Here is an 18211-nt window from a genome sequence, read left to right as displayed (position 1 = left end):
ATTGTTTCTAATTTTCTTTTCTTTTACAGTCGAACCAATCCTTTCAAAATGTCTGCCAGATCAACAACGCCTATCACCCGCCGCTTCTACAAAGTGGAAAGCACTAATGATCTAATGGGATTCCTTGATCGTGGGGAGAGTGCAGAAGCTGGAAATATCTGGACATTTGAATGTGCATGGGAGGTGGCTAATAAAGTCGGTGGTATATATACTGTGATTCGCTCCAAAACTGGAATATCTGTTGAAGAGTTGGGGAATCAGTATGTACTTTTAGGGCCTTACAAAGAACAGTTTGCCAGAACTGAAGTGGAAGACTTCGAGTTCCCTCCTGGTCCTTTAAGTGATGCTGTCTCTAAGCTTCGTGACACCGGCTTCCGAATTCATACAGGTAGTTGGCTAGTGGATGGAAATCCGTTAGTGATATTATTTGATATTGGTTCTGCATCTTATAACATGAACAAATACAAGCAAGAACTTTTCGACAAAAGTGGAATTGGGATACCTGATAGTGATATGGAGTCTAATGATTGTGTTTTATTTGGCTTCATGGTTGCTCAATTTATTGCTGAGTTTTACCATTTTACCAACAAAGAAGTTGAAATACCCCCCAAAATAGTATGTCATTTTCATGAGTGGCTTTCAGGAATTGGACTCGTCATGACTCGACTATGGGGCATAAAAGTGTCTACTGTTTTTACGACCCACGCCACCCTTCTAGGACGGTATTTATGCGCAGGAAGTATCGACTTTTATAATAACTTAGACAAATTTGATATTGACGCTGAGGCTGGTAAGCGTCAAATATATCATCGATACTGTATTGAGAGGGCTGCGACTCATTTAGCGCATATTTTTACGACTGTCTCTGAAATAACAGGAATAGAAGCAGAGCATTTACTAAAACGAAAGCCCGATATTATAACTCCAAATGGGCTGAACGTGAAAAAATTTAGTGCACTTCATGAATTTCAGAACCTACATGCTGTGAGTAAAGAGAAAATACACGACTTTGTTCGTGGTCATTTTTATGGTCATCATGACTTTGATCTCGATAAAACTTTGTATTTTTTTATTGCTGGAAGATATGAATTTGGGAATAAAGGTGCAGATGTTTTTATAGAAAGCTTAGCGCGGCTTAACTACATGATGAAAGAGTCTGGCTCTGATAAAACTGTTATTGCATTTTTGATTTTTCCAACTCGCACCAATAACTATAATGTTGAAAGTCTTCGTGGGCAAGCAATTTCAAAAAGCCTGAGGGACACTGTTCATGTTGTTCAGCAGGATATTGGCAAAAGAATGTATGAAGCTTGCCTTAGTGGCAAATTACCGGAAAGCGATGAGCTCCTTTCAAAGGATGACATTGTCCGACTAAAACGTTGTCTCTTTGCAAGCCAGCGCTCCTCCCTACCACCAATTACGACCCATAATGTAGTTGATGATCATGTTGATCCTGTTCTTAACAACTTGAGGCGATGTCAGCTGTTCAACAATAGAAGTGATCGAGTGAAAGTGATTTTCCATCCTGAATTTCTTTCATCTAGTAATCCGCTTTTTGGATTAGACTATGATGATTTCGTACGTGGCTGTCACTTAGGAGTCTTCCCAAGTTACTATGAGCCATGGGGATATACGCCCGCCGAGTGCACCGTGATGGGTATCCCTTCTGTGACCACGAATCTTTCAGGGTTTGGTTGTTTTATGGCTGATCATATAGCTGACCCAACAAGTTATGGGATTTATATAGTCGATCGCCGTTTTGTTGCTCTTGATGATTCGATTTCTCAGCTTGCTACATATATGCATGATTTTGTTCGTCTGAATCGTAGACAAAGAATCATACAACGCAATCGTACTGAGCGTCTAAGTGATCTTCTTGACTGGCGATCACTTGCTGTTTACTATAGAAGAGCAAGGCTGTTGGCTCTTCACGAAGTCTTCCCAGAACTTACAGTTGAAGATGAAAATGGTGTCCGTCATATCAAATATCCTCGCCCTATATCAGAGCCACCATCACCCACTTCTTCAAGAGCCACTACTCCTGCTCCCAGTGATAGTGAAGAAGATGAAGTTGATGATGAGAAAGAGCTTGAGGAGCTAGGCCATAAAATTGACAAAGTTGTTTTGTTTTAGCACCAAACATGGTTAAATTTTAAATGCAGAACAGTTACTTCTAATTATTGGTTCCCGTTTGATATTGTCTAACCACATTTGATTTTTGAAGGCAGGTTCTTTGTTCTTCATCCTTTTCCAAAGTCATTTTTATAGATTACATAAATTGAATTCTGTCCAGCTTAGGTTGCATATATATATATATATATATATATATATATATATATATATATATATATATATATATATATATATATATATATATATATATATATATATATATATATATATATATATATATATATATATATATATATATATATATATATATATATATATATATATATATATATATATATATATATATATATATATATATATATATGTTTATATTTTATAATACTGTATTCGTTTCCTCAACCTTACCATTATTGCTCTATGTTTTTTAACTCAAGATATCAGTTTAACTTATTTAATTGGCTTATCTTAATATCCATAACAAGATGACAACAGAATGTTAAAGTACAAATATATCTTTTTTTTTCTTGCCTTTCTAGTCTTGACATTTATGAATGTTGAGGTTTTGAGAATCTTGCTTCCCAGTTGTGAACTTTTTATAAATGTACTTGGGTGTGTTTTCATGTTTTTGGAGGAGGAATAGATTGCTAGAATTTTTGTTCTTCTTTTTTGGTAGCTAAAAAATTAAACTTTTCCCAAGTCAAGGGTTGTTAGATACATCTAGGTTTTTTTTGGGGGGGGGGTACAATAATTAGATTTTTTTTGTTTGACGAATCAGTTTAAATCTAAGTAAAACGGAAACACTTAAATTACTCAGAACCCAAAGCCCCCAACCCTGCTCTGGATCTACTACTGTCCTTGAACACCATAGAATAAATACCTTTTGAATTTGTATAAATGAATTGAACGTGTTCTCCTCGTTGTTAAAGTCTAATGTGAGCTCAAGTGTAGTTCTTTTTTGTTGTTGTTGTATTTGTTTTACCTTTTTTTTTGTTCTGCTAATAGTAATTGCTATTATTAAACGTTTTTATTAGTAAACGTGTATAAAATTCTCTTTTTAGGTTAAATTTTATGTTCAAATTGAATATTATTTTAATAAATATCGACAACAAAAGGCACCTTTATATCTAAAATGTGCAAAAATTAAATAATTTTCTGTTTGTGACCTGGAAAAAATTCAAAATTTCAAGTCTAAAATGGAAGTATGGGGATTTCGTGGCAGCTTTGGGAACTATTTAAGCAGTTTATGACAGCATCCTTCATTGTGAACATAAAGAATATGTAACAGTGACGATTAGGGAGTGTCTCCAATAGCCCAATTTGGACGACAGACACTAATTTAGTTTCTTTGGAAACTCTTATTCCAAGGGAAAACTGTCCGAATTTTAATTGATAAGTCAATAACGCTTGCAACGCGAGCCAACAAAGATTCTCGCCAGGTTGGACAATTTAAGTTAGCCTTAATTATTTTCATCAATCTTAACATAAAGACTTCGCTATGCTCCTGTAGACTTGTAGGGTATTTTACTGCCCCTTGCCATTTAAAATTCTTCCCATGATATTATTTTTTTTTTCATGTTCAATTGCTAAACATTTTTTGCAGTAAAGATTTTATTTTCTTTTGTAAAAATTTGAGGACTAAACATTGACAAATGCACAATGGAGGAGGGGGCTTCGGTCTGTAACTTGGTAAGAGGTAAAAACTTGAAAAATACCTCTGCATGGGAGAGGACCTAAAAGTTCATTTGGGGTTCCATTGCAACTGGAATCTGTTAATCTGAACCCCTGTTCGAATCAACCCCATTCAGCTGAACCCTTGTGCAACTCGAACCCCCTTTCGACTAAAACCTCATACAACTCAACCCTGTTTAACTGAACTCATGTGTAACTCAACTCCATTCCACTGAACCCTATGTAACTCAATCCTTATTTAGGTCTCTGTTTGCTGCCTAAGTAAAGAACAACGTTAGCACAGTATATTATTATTGTGCCAAATATAAAAATACATTTTTTTAAACCAAGGTGTATCGTATAACTTCAGAGGGAGCTCATTCTATTGGAAATCAGAAGTTCTAGCTACCTTTTTAAGAGTCAAAAGTGATCAGAGAGCAACTAGCCCCTCCCCATCCTCTTCCCTAAATGCATCAAATAGAAATTTCGGAATAACCATTTTATTTAAAATAACCCGAAGATCATATAACAAGGCCTTCATGGTTGAAACAAACCCCCAGAGATGGGGGTAAGGGTTTTTAGCTATGCCCTGGGTCCTAGAAGGTTTTTATGGCACTTGGTATCTACCGAGTGACATCGCCAATTCTGTCGGTCTGTCTGTCCTGGTTTTGTTACTCTAGGCACTTCCAGGTAAGCTAGGTCTATGTAATTTGTCAGGCGTATCAGGAAGCAGATTAAATTAGAAATCGTCCTTTCCCCGATTCGACCATCTGGGGGGGGGTTAAATCGGAAAAATTAGAAAACATAAGATGTTTTTAACTTACGAATGGGTGATCGGATCTTAACGAAAATTTTATGTTTGGAAGGATATCGTGCCTCAGAGCTCCTATTTTAAAAACCGACCGGATCCGCACCTTCATGAAATTTGATGTTTGGAAGGATATCGTGTTTCAGAGCTCTTATTTTAAATCCCGACTGGATTCGGTGACATTGCGGGGAGTTGGGGGGGGGGGGGGCTAAAATCTTGGAGAACACTTAGAGTGGAGGGATCGGGATGAAACTTGGTGGGAAAATAATCACAAGTCCTATATATGTGATTGACATAACCGGAACGGATCCTCTCTCTTTGGGGGAGTTGGGGAGGGTTAATTCTGAAAAATGAGGTATTTTTATGGCACTTGGCACCAGGTGACATAGCGATCAGAAATTCTGTCTGTCAGTCTGTCTGTCCTGGTTTTGCTACTTCAGGCACTTCCAGGCAAGCTAAGACGATGAAACTTGACAGGCGTATCAGGGACCGGACCAATTTAAATTAGAAATAGTCGTTTTCCCGATTTGGGGTGGGGGTGGGGGGCCGGTTAATCCGGAAAAAATGAGGTATTTTTAACTTACGAAGGAGTGATAGGATCTTAATGAAATTTAAAGTTTGGAACGATATCGTGTTTCAGAGCTTTTTTTTAAATTCCGACTGGATCCGGTGACATTGGGGGGAATTGAGGGGGACCTAAAGTCTTGGAAAACGCTAGAGTGGAGGGATCAGGATGAAACTTGGTGGGAAAAATAAGCACAAGTCCTAGATACGTGATTGACAAAACCTGGACGGATCCACTCTCTTTGGGGGTTGGGGGGGACTAATTCTGAACAAATTGGAAAATTGAGGTATTTTTAACTTACAAAGGAGTGATCTTAATGAAATTTGAAGTTTGGAAGGATATTGTGTCTCAGAGCTCTTATTTTAAATTCCGACTGGATCCGGTGACATTGGGGGGAATTCAGGGGGGAACCTAAAATCTTGGAAAACGTTTAGAGTGGAGGGATCGGGATGAAACTTGGTGGGAAAAGTAATCACAAGTCCTAGGTACGTGATTGACTGAACCGGGACGGATCCGCTCTCTATGGGGGAATGTGTGTGTGTGTTGGGGGGGTATTTCTGGGAAATGAGGTATTTTTAACTTACAAAGGAGTGATCGGATCTTATTGAAATTTGAATTTTGGAAGGATATCGTGTCTCACAGCTCTTATTTTAAATTCTAACTGGATACGATGATATTGGGGGGAACCGAGAGGGGGAACCTAAAATCTTGGAAAACGTTTAGAATGGAGGGATAGGGGTGAAACTTGGTGGGAAAAATAAGCACAAGTCCTAGATACGTCATTGACATAACCGGGACGGATTCGCTCTCTTTGGGGGAGTGGAGGGGGGAGGGCTACTTCTGAAAAATTAGAAAAATGAGGTATTTTTAACTTACGAAGGAGTGATCGGCTCTTAATGAAATTTGATGTTTGGAAGGATATCATGTCTCAGAGCTCTTATATTAAATGTCAACCTTATCCGGTGAAGGGGATGCTGGGGGGACCTAAACTCTTGGAAAATGCTTAGAGTGGAGGGATCGGGATGAAACTTGGTAGGAAAATTAAGCACAAGTCCTAGATACAGGATTGACATAACCGGAACGGATCTGCTCTCTTTTGGGGGGGGGAAGGTGTTTTTAACTTGCGAAAGAGTGATTATATCTTAATGAAATTTCATATTTAGAAGGAACTCGAAACTTAGATCTCTTATTTCTTATCCCGACCGGGTCCAGTGTCATTAGGGGTGGGGGGGAATATTGGAAAACGCTTAAAGCGGAGAGATCAGGATGAAACTTGGTGGAAAGAATAAACACAAGTCCAAGATAGGTGACTGACATGTCCGGTCCGGTTATGTCCGGACCGGATCCGCTCTCTTTGGTGGATTGGGGGGGGGAGTAATTTGTAAAAATTAGAAAAAATGAGGTATTTTTAACTGACGAATGGGTGATCAGATCTTAATGAAATTTGATATCTAGAAGGATCTTGTGCTTTAAAACTTTCATTTTAAATCCCGACCAGATCCGGTGACATTGAAGGGAGTTGGAGGGGGAAGCCGGAATTCTTGGAAAACGTGAAATCGAGGTATTTTACGAATGGGTGATCGGATCTCAATGAAACTTGATATAAAGAAGAATCTTATGTCTCAGATGCGTTATTTTCAATTTGAATCTGATCCGGGGACATAAGGGGTGGGAGGGGGAAACAGAAATCTTGGAAACCGGAAATCTTGGAAAACGCTTAGAGTGGAGATATCGGGAAGAAACTTGATGGGAAGAATAAGCGCAAGTTATAGATACGAGATTGACATAATTGGCACGGATCCGTTCTCTGTGGGGGAGCTGGGGTTTGTTAATTTGGAAAAGTTAGTAAAATCGACGTTTTTTAACTTAAGAACGGGTGACCGGATCCTAATGAAATTTGATATTTAGAAGAAACTCATGTCTCAGAGCTCTTATTTCAAATCCCGACCAAATTTGTTGACATTGGGGGGAGCTGGAGGGGGAAACCAGAAATCTTGGAAAATGTATATAAATGTCGTAGATACGTGACTGACGTAACCGGACTGGATCCGTTCTCTTTGGTAGATGGTGGGATTCAGTGCTTCGGCAAGTTTGGTGCTTCTGGACGTGTTAGGACGGTGAAAATTGGTAAGTGTGTCAGGAACCTGCACAGATTGACTGGATAAAGTCGTTTTCCCCGATTCGAACATCTGGGGGGCTGAAGGGAGAGGAAAAATTTGAAAAATTGGGGTATTTTTAACTTGCGAGTGGGTAATTGGATCTTAATGAATTTTGATATTTAGAAGGACCTCGTGACTTAGAGCACTTATTTTAAATCCTGACCGCCATTAAGCATCTGATTTTCCTTTTAAAGCAATCTATTGATTCTTAGAATTTCGCTAGAGCTCATACCATATGAGCTCTTGGCTCTTCCAACCTTGTCACAAGTGCCATATGATCTCTTAGCTCTTGTTAACTTACGAAGGAGTGATCGGATCTTAATGAAATTTGATATTTGGAAGGATCTTGTGTTTTAGAACTCTCATTTTAACTCCCGACCAGATCTGGTGACATTGGGGGAGGGGGAAACCAGAAATCTTGGAAAACGCCTAGAGTGGAGAGATCGGGATGAAACTTCACGGGAAGAATAATCACAAGTTATAGATATGTGATTAACATAATTAGAACGGATCCGTTCTCTTAAGGAGAGCTAGGGGTTGTTAATTTTGAAAAATTGAGGTATTTTTACTTAAGAACGCGTGACTGGATCTTAATAAAATTTAGTATTTAGAAGGAACTCATGTCTCAGAGCTCTTATTTCAAACCCCGACCAGATCTGTTGACATTGGAGGGAGTTGGAGGCGGAAACTGAAAATCTTGGAAAACGCTTATAAATGTCGTAGATACATGATTGACGTAACCGGACTGGATCCCGTCTCGTTGGGGGAGTTAGGGGGTTGGATTCAGTGCTTTGGCGAGTTTGGTGCTTCTGGACATGCTAGGACGATGAAAATTGATAGGCTTGTCAGGAACCTGCACAGATTGACTGGATAAAGTCGTTTTCCTCGATTAAACCATACGGAGAGAAAAAGATTAGAAAAACCGAAGAATTTTGAACTTACGAGTGGATGATCGGATCTTGAGGAACTTTATATTTAGAAGGAAAATCTAAGCTAGTAACTTATGCCAGTAACTCGGACCCAGCTAGCAACTTATAAATGCTTTAGGTCACCTATAAACTTTTTAGATGACTTATGGAAATTTTGATTACTTGTGAACACTTTGGATTACTTATAAATGCTGTAGATACCTAAACAAACTCTTTATTTCACTTATAAATGTTTTAGATGACTTGTTATTGCTTCGTATCCCCTATAAACGCTTTAGATTACCTATAAAGTCTTTAAACTTAGAAGCATTTTCAAACACTTAGAACACTTACAATTGCTTTAGAATAAATGTAAGTGTTTTATATAGCGTTTAAATACTTTAAATCACTTATAAGCGTTTTAGATCACTTATGAAGAACTTAAAATATGCGTTAGAAAAATATTTTGCATATTTTTAATATTATAGTCTATTTTTGAGAAAAATAATCAAAATAAAGGCTTTACAAAACGTATAAACATTTTAGAACATTTACAAATACAAACACCTATAAATGCATTAGATCACTTATAAGCGCTCTATCACTTTAAATCAAACATTCCATGGTAATGAAATGCAAGTAAGGAATGAAGCAGCTCAATAGTAACTGAAACTTTAAGAAACAGTCTTAATAACCATAGATAAATCAAAAGAATTGTATTTCGATGCTCATTCAAAATATGTAAAATTGATCAAATTTTATGATAACCATCAAAAGTTACGAGCCTGAGAAAATTTTTTAAATTTCAAAAAAAGGGGAAAACCCCTAAAATATATAGTAATATTAATGAAAGGCACTCCATCATATTCAGTATACCAAAGAACCTTTTTGTAGAAGTTTCAACCTCCTATCTACAAAAATGTGGAATTTTGCATTTTTGGCCAGAAGAAAGATCACGGATGCGTGTTTACTTGTTTTTTTGTTTGTTCTTTCCCAGGTGATCATATCGAACCGATGATCGTAGAAGATCGGGAGAAGGCTCATTTGATCGAAAATTAAAAGTTCTAGTGCCCTTCTTGATTGACCAAAAATATTGGAGGGCTGCTAGCCCCCCTCCCACACTCATTTTCCCCCAATGTCACCCAATCAAAATTTTGAGATAGCCATTTTGTTCAGCATAGTCGTAAAATGTATTGTATATTCCTCTGAGGATGAATTAGCGCCCCCCACAGTTCACTGGGGAAGGGGCTCCAGGTTTTGAGCTTTGCTTATTGTTTACATATAATATTGGTAATCGGGAAATATACTGACGTTTTCAGGGAGATTTTTCTGGTAGGGGTTAGAGGGGGGGGGTACGTGGGAGGATCTTTCCATGAAGATATTTTTCATGCGGGAAGGGGATTTTCCGTTAGGGGGAGTCGGATTTCTCAGTATTATTTAAAAAACCATCAGAAATTAAATAAAAAAAGAAATTTTTCAACTGAAAGTAAGGAGCAACATTAAAAGTTAAATGAACAAAAATTATTGCGTATATGAAGTGGGTTGCCTCCTCTTAAATACTTCGCTCTTTACGCTAAAGTCTTTTTAGTGCTTTTAAAAGAACTATTTATTGTAATCAAACGACCTTTGTTATTCAGGAGTCATTCTTAAAGAAGTGTAAAAAGCGAGGTAATGACGAGGGGGTGACCCCTCTCATATACGTAATAATTTATGTTCGTATTCAGTTCTAATGTTGCTCCTTACTTTCAGTTGAAAAAACTTGTTTTTCTTATTTATTCACTTATAAGAGTTATATACGTACTTATGTAATATAGTTATATAAGTATATAAGATCACATATATATACTACCTTTATAAAGGAGTAATATTTGTTTTTCTCGAGAAGGGTTCTATATTGTTTTGGGAAAATTAGTATCTTGGAATACTCTCGCATTAAAAAACTATCTAGATAGGTCAGAAGTCTGTTAAGAGTCTTAATTTTGGAAAAAAAAGATTAATGTCAGTGATGTCATTTTTCTATGCATCATTCCAGTTCTGCAATGGCGTTGTTACACTTATGTGAAAAAATTGACCATTTTCATGTATGGAAAAGGTTACATTAAATTGATTAAACAGTAAAAAACTTGTAATTGGGAAAATATTTTTATTTATTTGACAAGGGATTACACCAATTTAAAAACCATAAAAAAGAAAACCAAAAGTTTGAGGCTTAGTAGAAATTGTTATTAGAAATCGGACTTGCTTGAATAATCAAATATCTTCCAGAACTAAAATGATGATTCTTTGGAACCGCCTGAACTATCAAACCTGATAAGACCAAGAGAACATCCCGAAGAAATTAAATTCACAATGGGTGAGAATCAACAACCTGGACTATCAAATGAGACAAGACTTATAAATGATAATTCATCTTTTGATTTACAAGTATTATAAATGGTAGTTCGTTTGACCCACCAACCATCAACAAATCTACCACCTGGACCGTCATGTAAAACTAGACCAATAAGGGCATATAAAGTAAAAGGAATTGGTCAATTGTCCGAAGTAATGAGAATCCAAAATGAAGAAGAAAGAGAAATGGGGATAGAAGATAAGTGACAGTAAAGTCAAAACGTACCAAAATTGAAAATGATAGTTATGGTAATTGGGTTTGCGATTTTGACATGGATAGGATCATCAATGCTTACCATACCTTTGTTAAGAAATTAAGTTTCTGCGACATGTATTTCACAATCAAAAAAGTTGAACCGGGGCAAAAGTTTACGTTTGACACTTTATAAAAGCTCCAAGTGATGAAATAGTTATAAATAACGACGTTAGAGTTTATAAGGACGTTAGCCAAGTAGACAAAAAGACAGGCCAAGGCAAAAGTTAAAGGTCCAATATTATACAAAGGCGCTAATTCTAAGTTAAGGTCATTTAAAATGTTTAAGGGGTTGATTGATGAAAATGAAGCACGGATAAATGAGATTAGAAAACTGGTGAAAGTGAGAATCGCAACAGCTAAAGAAAATAGCATGGAACAAACGACAGTGAGAATCACATGGGATTGTAAGGTTCAAGGTTCTTTTATTATAACCAATATATACAAAATATTAGGTAACTCAAGGCTGAGAGTATAGCTCGAATGCAATTGAGCTACCTTTAAGAAACACTAAATATGCACAAAAATTAAAAATAAATACTTCTCTTAACCAATCTTGGCAGAAATAAATAAAAAACAAATCCCGTGCCGTACGATACCACTTCCATCCTCCGCGCACCATCCTGAGACACAATTAAATTTACAACTTAAAACCAAGTGAGTCATAAGACATCTGGAGGCCTCATGGGCGAACCCCGGAGACCAACCCAATACTTAAAAAAAATAATAAACATCCATAAAAGAAAAAAAAACTTTTTTTCATATTATTTAGATTTATAACTTTCAATCAGCACTCTTTTCAACTTCCGTCTTATAGCATCTATGCTTACATTCAAATCAATCTCATTTTTCAATCTTTCCCAATGTAGAGGAATCAAATACCTCAGGCAAAAACGCGACCTCTCTGTAACTACCTTAGGAGTCCGCAGATTATATTTACCGTGGGTTTCAACTTGTGAAGATGAAGGAGAAGAAATAAGACAAATCAATGCAAAATATCTGGGGAGCTTTTCTCGTTCAAGCGTAATCTTAAACATAACACTTAAAAATTGGATACTTTGCCGAACAGGAAGAATATTATAAAGTGAAAAAAGGGTCTCTGTTGTGGATTTTAAGGGGAAGTTTGATGGCGATGGCAGAAAAGGTTTAAGGATACGAACTGCCTTATGGATAATCTGTAAAGGGGTAACATTACTTTTAAAAGTGTTCAAAAAATAATAGATGCATAATCAAAATGGGATTGCACAAGGGAAATGTAAAGGGGTTTAAGAGCGCATTATGGAAGAAGGTTTTGCAGTCTGCACATTATACCAACTCCACGGGAAGACTTTGCTCTAACCTGATTAATTTGCTCTTTCCATGACAAATTCTCATCAAACACAACTCCCAAATATCTTATCGATACAACCCTTTCAATAACAGACTCAGGTTCATTCGCAGAAAGGGAAACTGATTCTATATCTGGAAACTTGTGACCCGTTCTGCTGTAAACAATAAACTTCGTCTTCTTTCTGTTCATAAGTAGTCTATTATCAGAGAGCCAAGTAGACAATCTATCTTATGTGGATGTTAAATTGACCACTAGCTCTTCACGAGATTTACCAGAAACGGTTACTGCAGTGTCGTCAGCAAACTGAGTGTCTCTAGAAGAAACTCCAGTAGCTAAACACAAATCATTAATGTAAACTAGGAAAAGCAGAGGTCCTAATATGGATCCCTGGGGAACACCAACCTTATCTGACTGTTGTAAAGAATCAGATCTAACATCATTATATATAAGTATCTGCTGCCTCCCATGAAGATACGATTCAAGTAACCTAAGGCAATTACCACGAATACCAGCATTCGAAAGCTTATACAAAAGAATTTGATGAGAAATGGAATCAAAAGCTTTCTGTATGTCTAAAAATATAGTTGCAGACGTTTCGCCACGGTCAAGACAATCACTAATATATTGGACAATAATAGCCATAGAATGATCAGTGCAGTGCTCTTTTCTAAATCCAAACTGAAGTTTAGAAATTTAATCAAATTTCTCAAAAAAAGAATAAATTCTTTTATAAGGTGCTCGCTCGACAACCTTCGAAAAATCAGAGAGTATCGATTTAGGACGATAATTAGCAGGAAGCCTCGGGTCATCACCTTTATGTAGGGCCACGATTCTTGCTGATTTAAATGTTGAAGGATAGACACCAGTTACAAATTTAAGATTAATAATGTGGCATAACACCGGTGATATAACTGGGAATATTTCTTTGACCAAATTAGTCGAAGATCCATCAAGGGCTTCAGATGAACCATTCTTCATTTTAGATATGATGTGTTTTAGTTGAACTTCAGTAAAGATGAACAAAAATAAGCAATGAAATCTACGGTTGGAAAACAAGGAGCAGCGATGACTGGCCACAAAAACAATCTAAATAGGTCACGATACTAAGAATTTTGAATTTTTCATAGGATGGCTGTATCGAACCTTTGGTGATGTCATGATATCAATAAAAGGCTCACATTGTCTGCGGTTACAAGACATGTGAAAATGAAAAACCACACATAGAAGCCTGCCGCGTACCTAGTGCTGAGACAAGGTGGTGAAGTCGTTCGAACCTGTGGTGACAATGAGAAATCATATATAGAAGACTGCCGGGGCCCAGCGGCGAATCCGCCGGACTCCTGGTACTTATCTTTATAAGCGAGCAATGATTTTGTATTATTAAACGCGTTTTCACATCCACTAAAAGTACGGCTTAGATTCAAAACGTCATCTGCAAAAGTTATTAAAGACAAGTTAAATCCACGGTGAATACAACTAAAATTAACAGAATTTTGGGCATTTAAAACAGAGTTATTAAATAAAGAAGGTGAAGTAAGGCCACCTTGACGGACTCCTTTCAAAATATCAAAAAGGGAAGATACCCCCTTTAACTTCGCCTTAAGGTGATGGTAAATATACAGAAGGCACTTTACTTTGCAAAAATTTACCACTCTTTTATACACTTCAAATAAAACTTGGGAAAAAATGCAAGAGTCGAAAGCACGAGCAACATCTAAAGCACAAAGGATAATATGGGATCTACTTCTTTCCGCATCAGCAAGAACATTCATTAAAGCAAAAAGGACATGCTCTCAGCTAATACCTTTTTGGTAACCAAACTGGTGGGGTGGGACATAACATTTAGAAACAATTTCATCCAAAATAACTGACTCAAACAATTTAAAAATAGTACAAGAAACTGTTATAGGTCGGAACGAATTACACGCAGTAAAATCCTTTTTGCCTTTTTTCGGGATAGGGGTTATTTGACCAATTGTAAATTGATAAGGAACACCTCTGTTTTCAATAGACATTTGAAAAAGTAGATATAAATGATTAAAAAGAAGAGCACTTGCACAATCAAAATGTCTGGCAGTAATTCCATCAACTCCCGCGGAATTTCTTTTCTTTTGTTTTTTACAATAAAACGATACATCAATTGGCTTAATTATAAATGTCGAAGGTTCGTCTTTTTTCAGACAAGCATTCTTTTTCAAATTTTGACTCAAGAGCAGGATCGGGAGAAGAAAACTCATGCTTATAATAATTTATCCACTCAGGCTCAAGGATATTATTTGCACTAATGTGTTCACAAGGGTGTTCAAATTTTTTCCAGAGCTTCGAAGGGTTCTCTGCAATTTTATGAGCGTTTTTCTCAATAAGACCAACCTTATGTCTTCTTAACACTTTAGCAAAAAAACGTTTAGAACGTAGCTGCAAACCATTTATAGTCCCAGACTTAGACCTGTCGCAATCCTTCCAAATATTCAGCCACATTTTTGGCTGATATTAACTTATATTTGGCGGACATTAATCCGCCAAATATTCAGCACTAATGTGTTCACAAGGGCGTTCAAATTTTTTCCAGAGCTTCGAAGGGTTCTCTGCAATTTTATGAGCGTTTTTCTCAATAAGATCAACCTTATGTTTTCTTAACACTTTAGCAAAAAAACGTTTAGAACGTAGCCGCAAACCATTTATAGTCCCAGACTTAGACCTGTCGCAATCCTTCCAAATATTCAGCCAAATTTTAGAAGACTCGCGCGCGGAAATAAGGGAAGGGTTTTTTGACCAGCCCTGAACTTGAGAGCCTTTCCTATTACGCTTGCACGGGACAGCTGAAGCTTCAGCGCACATTAATGTATGGTTAATTTCAGCTAGATAGGTGGTAAGTCCGATGGCTATTTGTTTTTCACTAAGGTCCTAGCGCGTGCACAACAAATGAAAGGGCACCTTTATTTTATTTAATATTCTGTCACATTCAAAACGAAACATCTCGTGGTTAACTTCTTTCCAATCTTTTATATAAAACCACTTTTTATCTGGCTGTTTAGGGGCATGAAATGAAGCATTTGTCTTCAACTTTATTGGAAGGTGATCCGAATAAAAGCCATCACAAATTACCTCGACAGTTTCACAGGGGAAAGATGCAATAAAATGATCAAGGTTAGAAGTCGCTGACAGGACACCAATAAACATGAAAGTTTCTGTTTTGTCAGCAACTGAGTAGGAAGGGGGGAGGGAATTCAGAAGGAGTTGGGTTCTTGGTGATGAACTATCTGTTAAGTCACAGTTAAAGTCTCCTGCGATCAAAACTCGAGCATTTGGACGCTTTGAAACTCGCTAGCAAGTTTTAGTTTTCTTTTAACATTTAAAAGTAATCGAGAGGGCAATCAGCACCCCATGCCCTAGTTGTACTAGTAGCAAGAGTGGCAGTACCAGAATTAGTAGTTGCAGATGTACTAGGAGTTGCAATCCTTAAAGATTAAATTCAACAATCACAGCCGTTAATTAGATATTACTGATAGGCCCTTCTTGACAACCTTCACGCATATAGTTTGTTATTATATTCAACATGCAACCCAACATCTCCTGTAAGTTCCAACTTAATGCTTTTAGTCATTCTAGATACATTCCAGTATGCCTTTCTTATATCCTTATTTAATTAAATCTTAAATAAACCCCTGAAAGCTTCAACTTAATACTTTCATCTTTTTAAAAATATCGGAAATACGCCCTTATGACTAACTTGAATCGAAAAGTGCTTTGTCTTTAATTCAATATTTCCAATAGTCTGCTCTGAAATTTCAAATGTATAAGCATTGTCTACCGCTACTACGTTTCTACCACTTGCAAGACGAAAGCAGGAAAATTAAAAATGCGGTGTTTTTTCGCTTATTAGTTGTTATTTGTCAAGACGTTAGCCATTTGATTTTTAACCTCATGCAACACTGGTGGATAGTGCCTTGCCAATTTAACTTTAAAGCTCATGGAAAACCATCAAAATATTGTCGGAAAAAGTGCTTTTTTACCTTACAAGGTTGGATGACTTACTCAATGGTGACACTAAATATTTTTGTTTAGCCTAAAGGGTTTTGACAATTAAAGAATGATAACATATTTTCAGTTAATTCCATTTAATGTAGGCTAAGCTAGCCTAATAGCCAAAGCCTATTAGCTTAAATTATAGCTAAAAGCAATCCAAGGATTTTTTCTTGCGATGCTCTAGAGCTGACGGTCAGTAATTTGACTTTTTAAATTGTTATTTATCAACTAGGTGCAGTTGCATGATCAATAGCTTCCCAGTCAAGTTTCTGCTCCCTAGAGGACCCCACAGATGCTAGCAGATATTGAAAATGTCAACAGCATCATCAGAAACTGTATCTACACAGTTTTTTTCCAATTCTTAAAATTTTCAGAGAGAATGATTTGAGTAGCCTAGGCTACAGACTCTTGTTAAGATATACTATTTTACAAGATTCAGCCAATGATCTGTGGTTCTAAAATTAAGACTAATAATAGGAAACAATGCTGAGATTACATTGTATTGTATTGCATAGGATTAATGACAATTTTTGACTACTAAGGTCCCTGCAGTACTTTGCTGCACTGAGATTGCATTCTGTTCTGACAGCCTCTCTCAGCAAGTGACTACTCTGGCATCTGAGATTGCATTGGATTTTGTTAATTTGTAATTTTAAAGGGTATTGCCTCTTTTCCACCTGTATCCAGGTGTTAAGAGTTTCTGTTTAGCTAATTTCTTTGGGCAAGAGAGTTCCTGCATGCTAAATACCATTTTAGTTGCATATGTTCAAAAACCTGCATTTATAGCTCAGATCAAAACAAAGAAATAGATCAGGAAACAATGAACAGGTCTGTGGCCAGTGCAGGGGCATACTTTGCAGTGAGGCAGGGTTAGGGTAATTGCCCCTCCCAGACCTTGGTTTGTCCTCCCCCAGGCCCCAGTTTGTCCCCCTCCCTCCCTCCAGGTGAAATTGACTTTCTTCTAAAACTTTTCAAAACTAAGATAAGCCTATGTATTTTAAGCATAAACAGAAACAGGTCAGTTTTCTTTATTATACCTTTATCCTTATTTAATAACTGGAATCTAAAACTAAAATAATATCAATAGAAATATATAGGCCTATAAAACTAAAATAGCCTAACTAACACATATACAATTAATACTCACATATTCAATTAACCAGCTAATTCCATGATGCTACAAAAGCAACTAGATTGCCAATTCAAAATCTAACTGAACTTTTTTTGATTATTCTTTTGAGAAATAATCCTACAGTTAGCATGTAATGCCACCTGTCCCTTTGGTTCTTTATTTATTTTGTTTTTTTAGAGATTTTCCAAGATGTTATTTTTGAATGTAGGTATAAAACAATATTGTATATAGAATCAATATTTAAAGTACCAGTATCCTTATTAATTGCTAAGCCTCCAAAATATGTTTTATTTTTATTTCTAAGGCTTCTGTAGCCTATTGTCTGAAACCTTTATCATTTGAAATGGCCATTGATTCCTTGATCTGTAAAAATGGTTGGGATGATAAAAAAAAAGATCTGCTATATCTGAAGCAAAAGTTTCAGGGCACTTTACAAATTTGAGAGTATTATCCATTGTATTCTGGTGCTAAATAAAGTGTTATACAAATTATTGCTGTATTTAGCCAATGTAAAATTTCCTACACAAGCAAGGAATGTTATATACTTCACTTCCCAAGCTGTAAGTAGTTTTATCTTTTCCAAAATTTAGAAAGTTACCTGATGGCATAATTGATTTGAAGCAAGTTTTATTTGTCAAGCTCAGGTCAGACTAATCCTTTGTAGGGCCTGACCAGTATATTGCCCAGCTGATATTATTGGTCAATATGGAGATCAGTGTCATTATTTGGAAAAAATTTGCCTTTTTTTGTATGCATTACTTATCCAGGAGATGGTGCCAGATTTCCTCAGGAAATTTTCACTTGTCAGTCCTTAGGGGCTAAGCAACCAGCTCAGTCT

The 18211-nt window shown here is 36.6% G+C and overlaps 2 protein-coding genes across 5 annotated transcripts in view; both read left to right on the top strand.

Moving 5' to 3' along the window:
• The window catches only part of LOC136035349 (glycogen [starch] synthase-like), a 37632-nt gene extending 34464 nt beyond the window's left edge, over positions 1 to 3168 (top strand). For all 3 annotated transcript variants that reach the window (XM_065717095.1, XM_065717096.1, XM_065717097.1), the window contains one exon: positions 30 to 3168. In XM_065717095.1, coding sequence (XP_065573167.1) covers positions 49 to 2133 — 2085 coding nt within the window. In that variant the 5' untranslated portion in view covers positions 30 to 48 and the 3' untranslated portion in view covers positions 2134 to 3168. The remainder of the gene's footprint in view (positions 1 to 29) is intronic.
• A 12957-nt stretch (positions 3169 to 16125) lies between these two features.
• The window catches only part of LOC136035348 (DNA-binding protein RFXANK-like), a 34749-nt gene continuing 32663 nt past the window's right edge, over positions 16126 to 18211 (top strand). The window contains exon 1 of one of the 2 annotated variants that reach the window (XM_065717093.1): positions 16126 to 16236. In XM_065717093.1, coding sequence (XP_065573165.1) covers positions 16186 to 16236 — 51 coding nt within the window. In that variant the 5' untranslated portion in view covers positions 16126 to 16185. Of the gene's footprint in view, positions 16237 to 16537; positions 16577 to 18211 lie in introns of those variants that run through there. The other variant, XM_065717094.1, reaches the window with a different exon arrangement.

This window comes from Artemia franciscana, chromosome 14 (genome assembly GCF_032884065.1).
Source record: "Artemia franciscana chromosome 14, ASM3288406v1, whole genome shotgun sequence".
In the NCBI taxonomy this organism is placed as follows: Eukaryota; Metazoa; Arthropoda; class Branchiopoda; order Anostraca; family Artemiidae; genus Artemia; species Artemia franciscana.
Note: the sequence above shows the minus strand (reverse complement) of the source record. Positions and strands in the feature narration are given on the sequence as shown.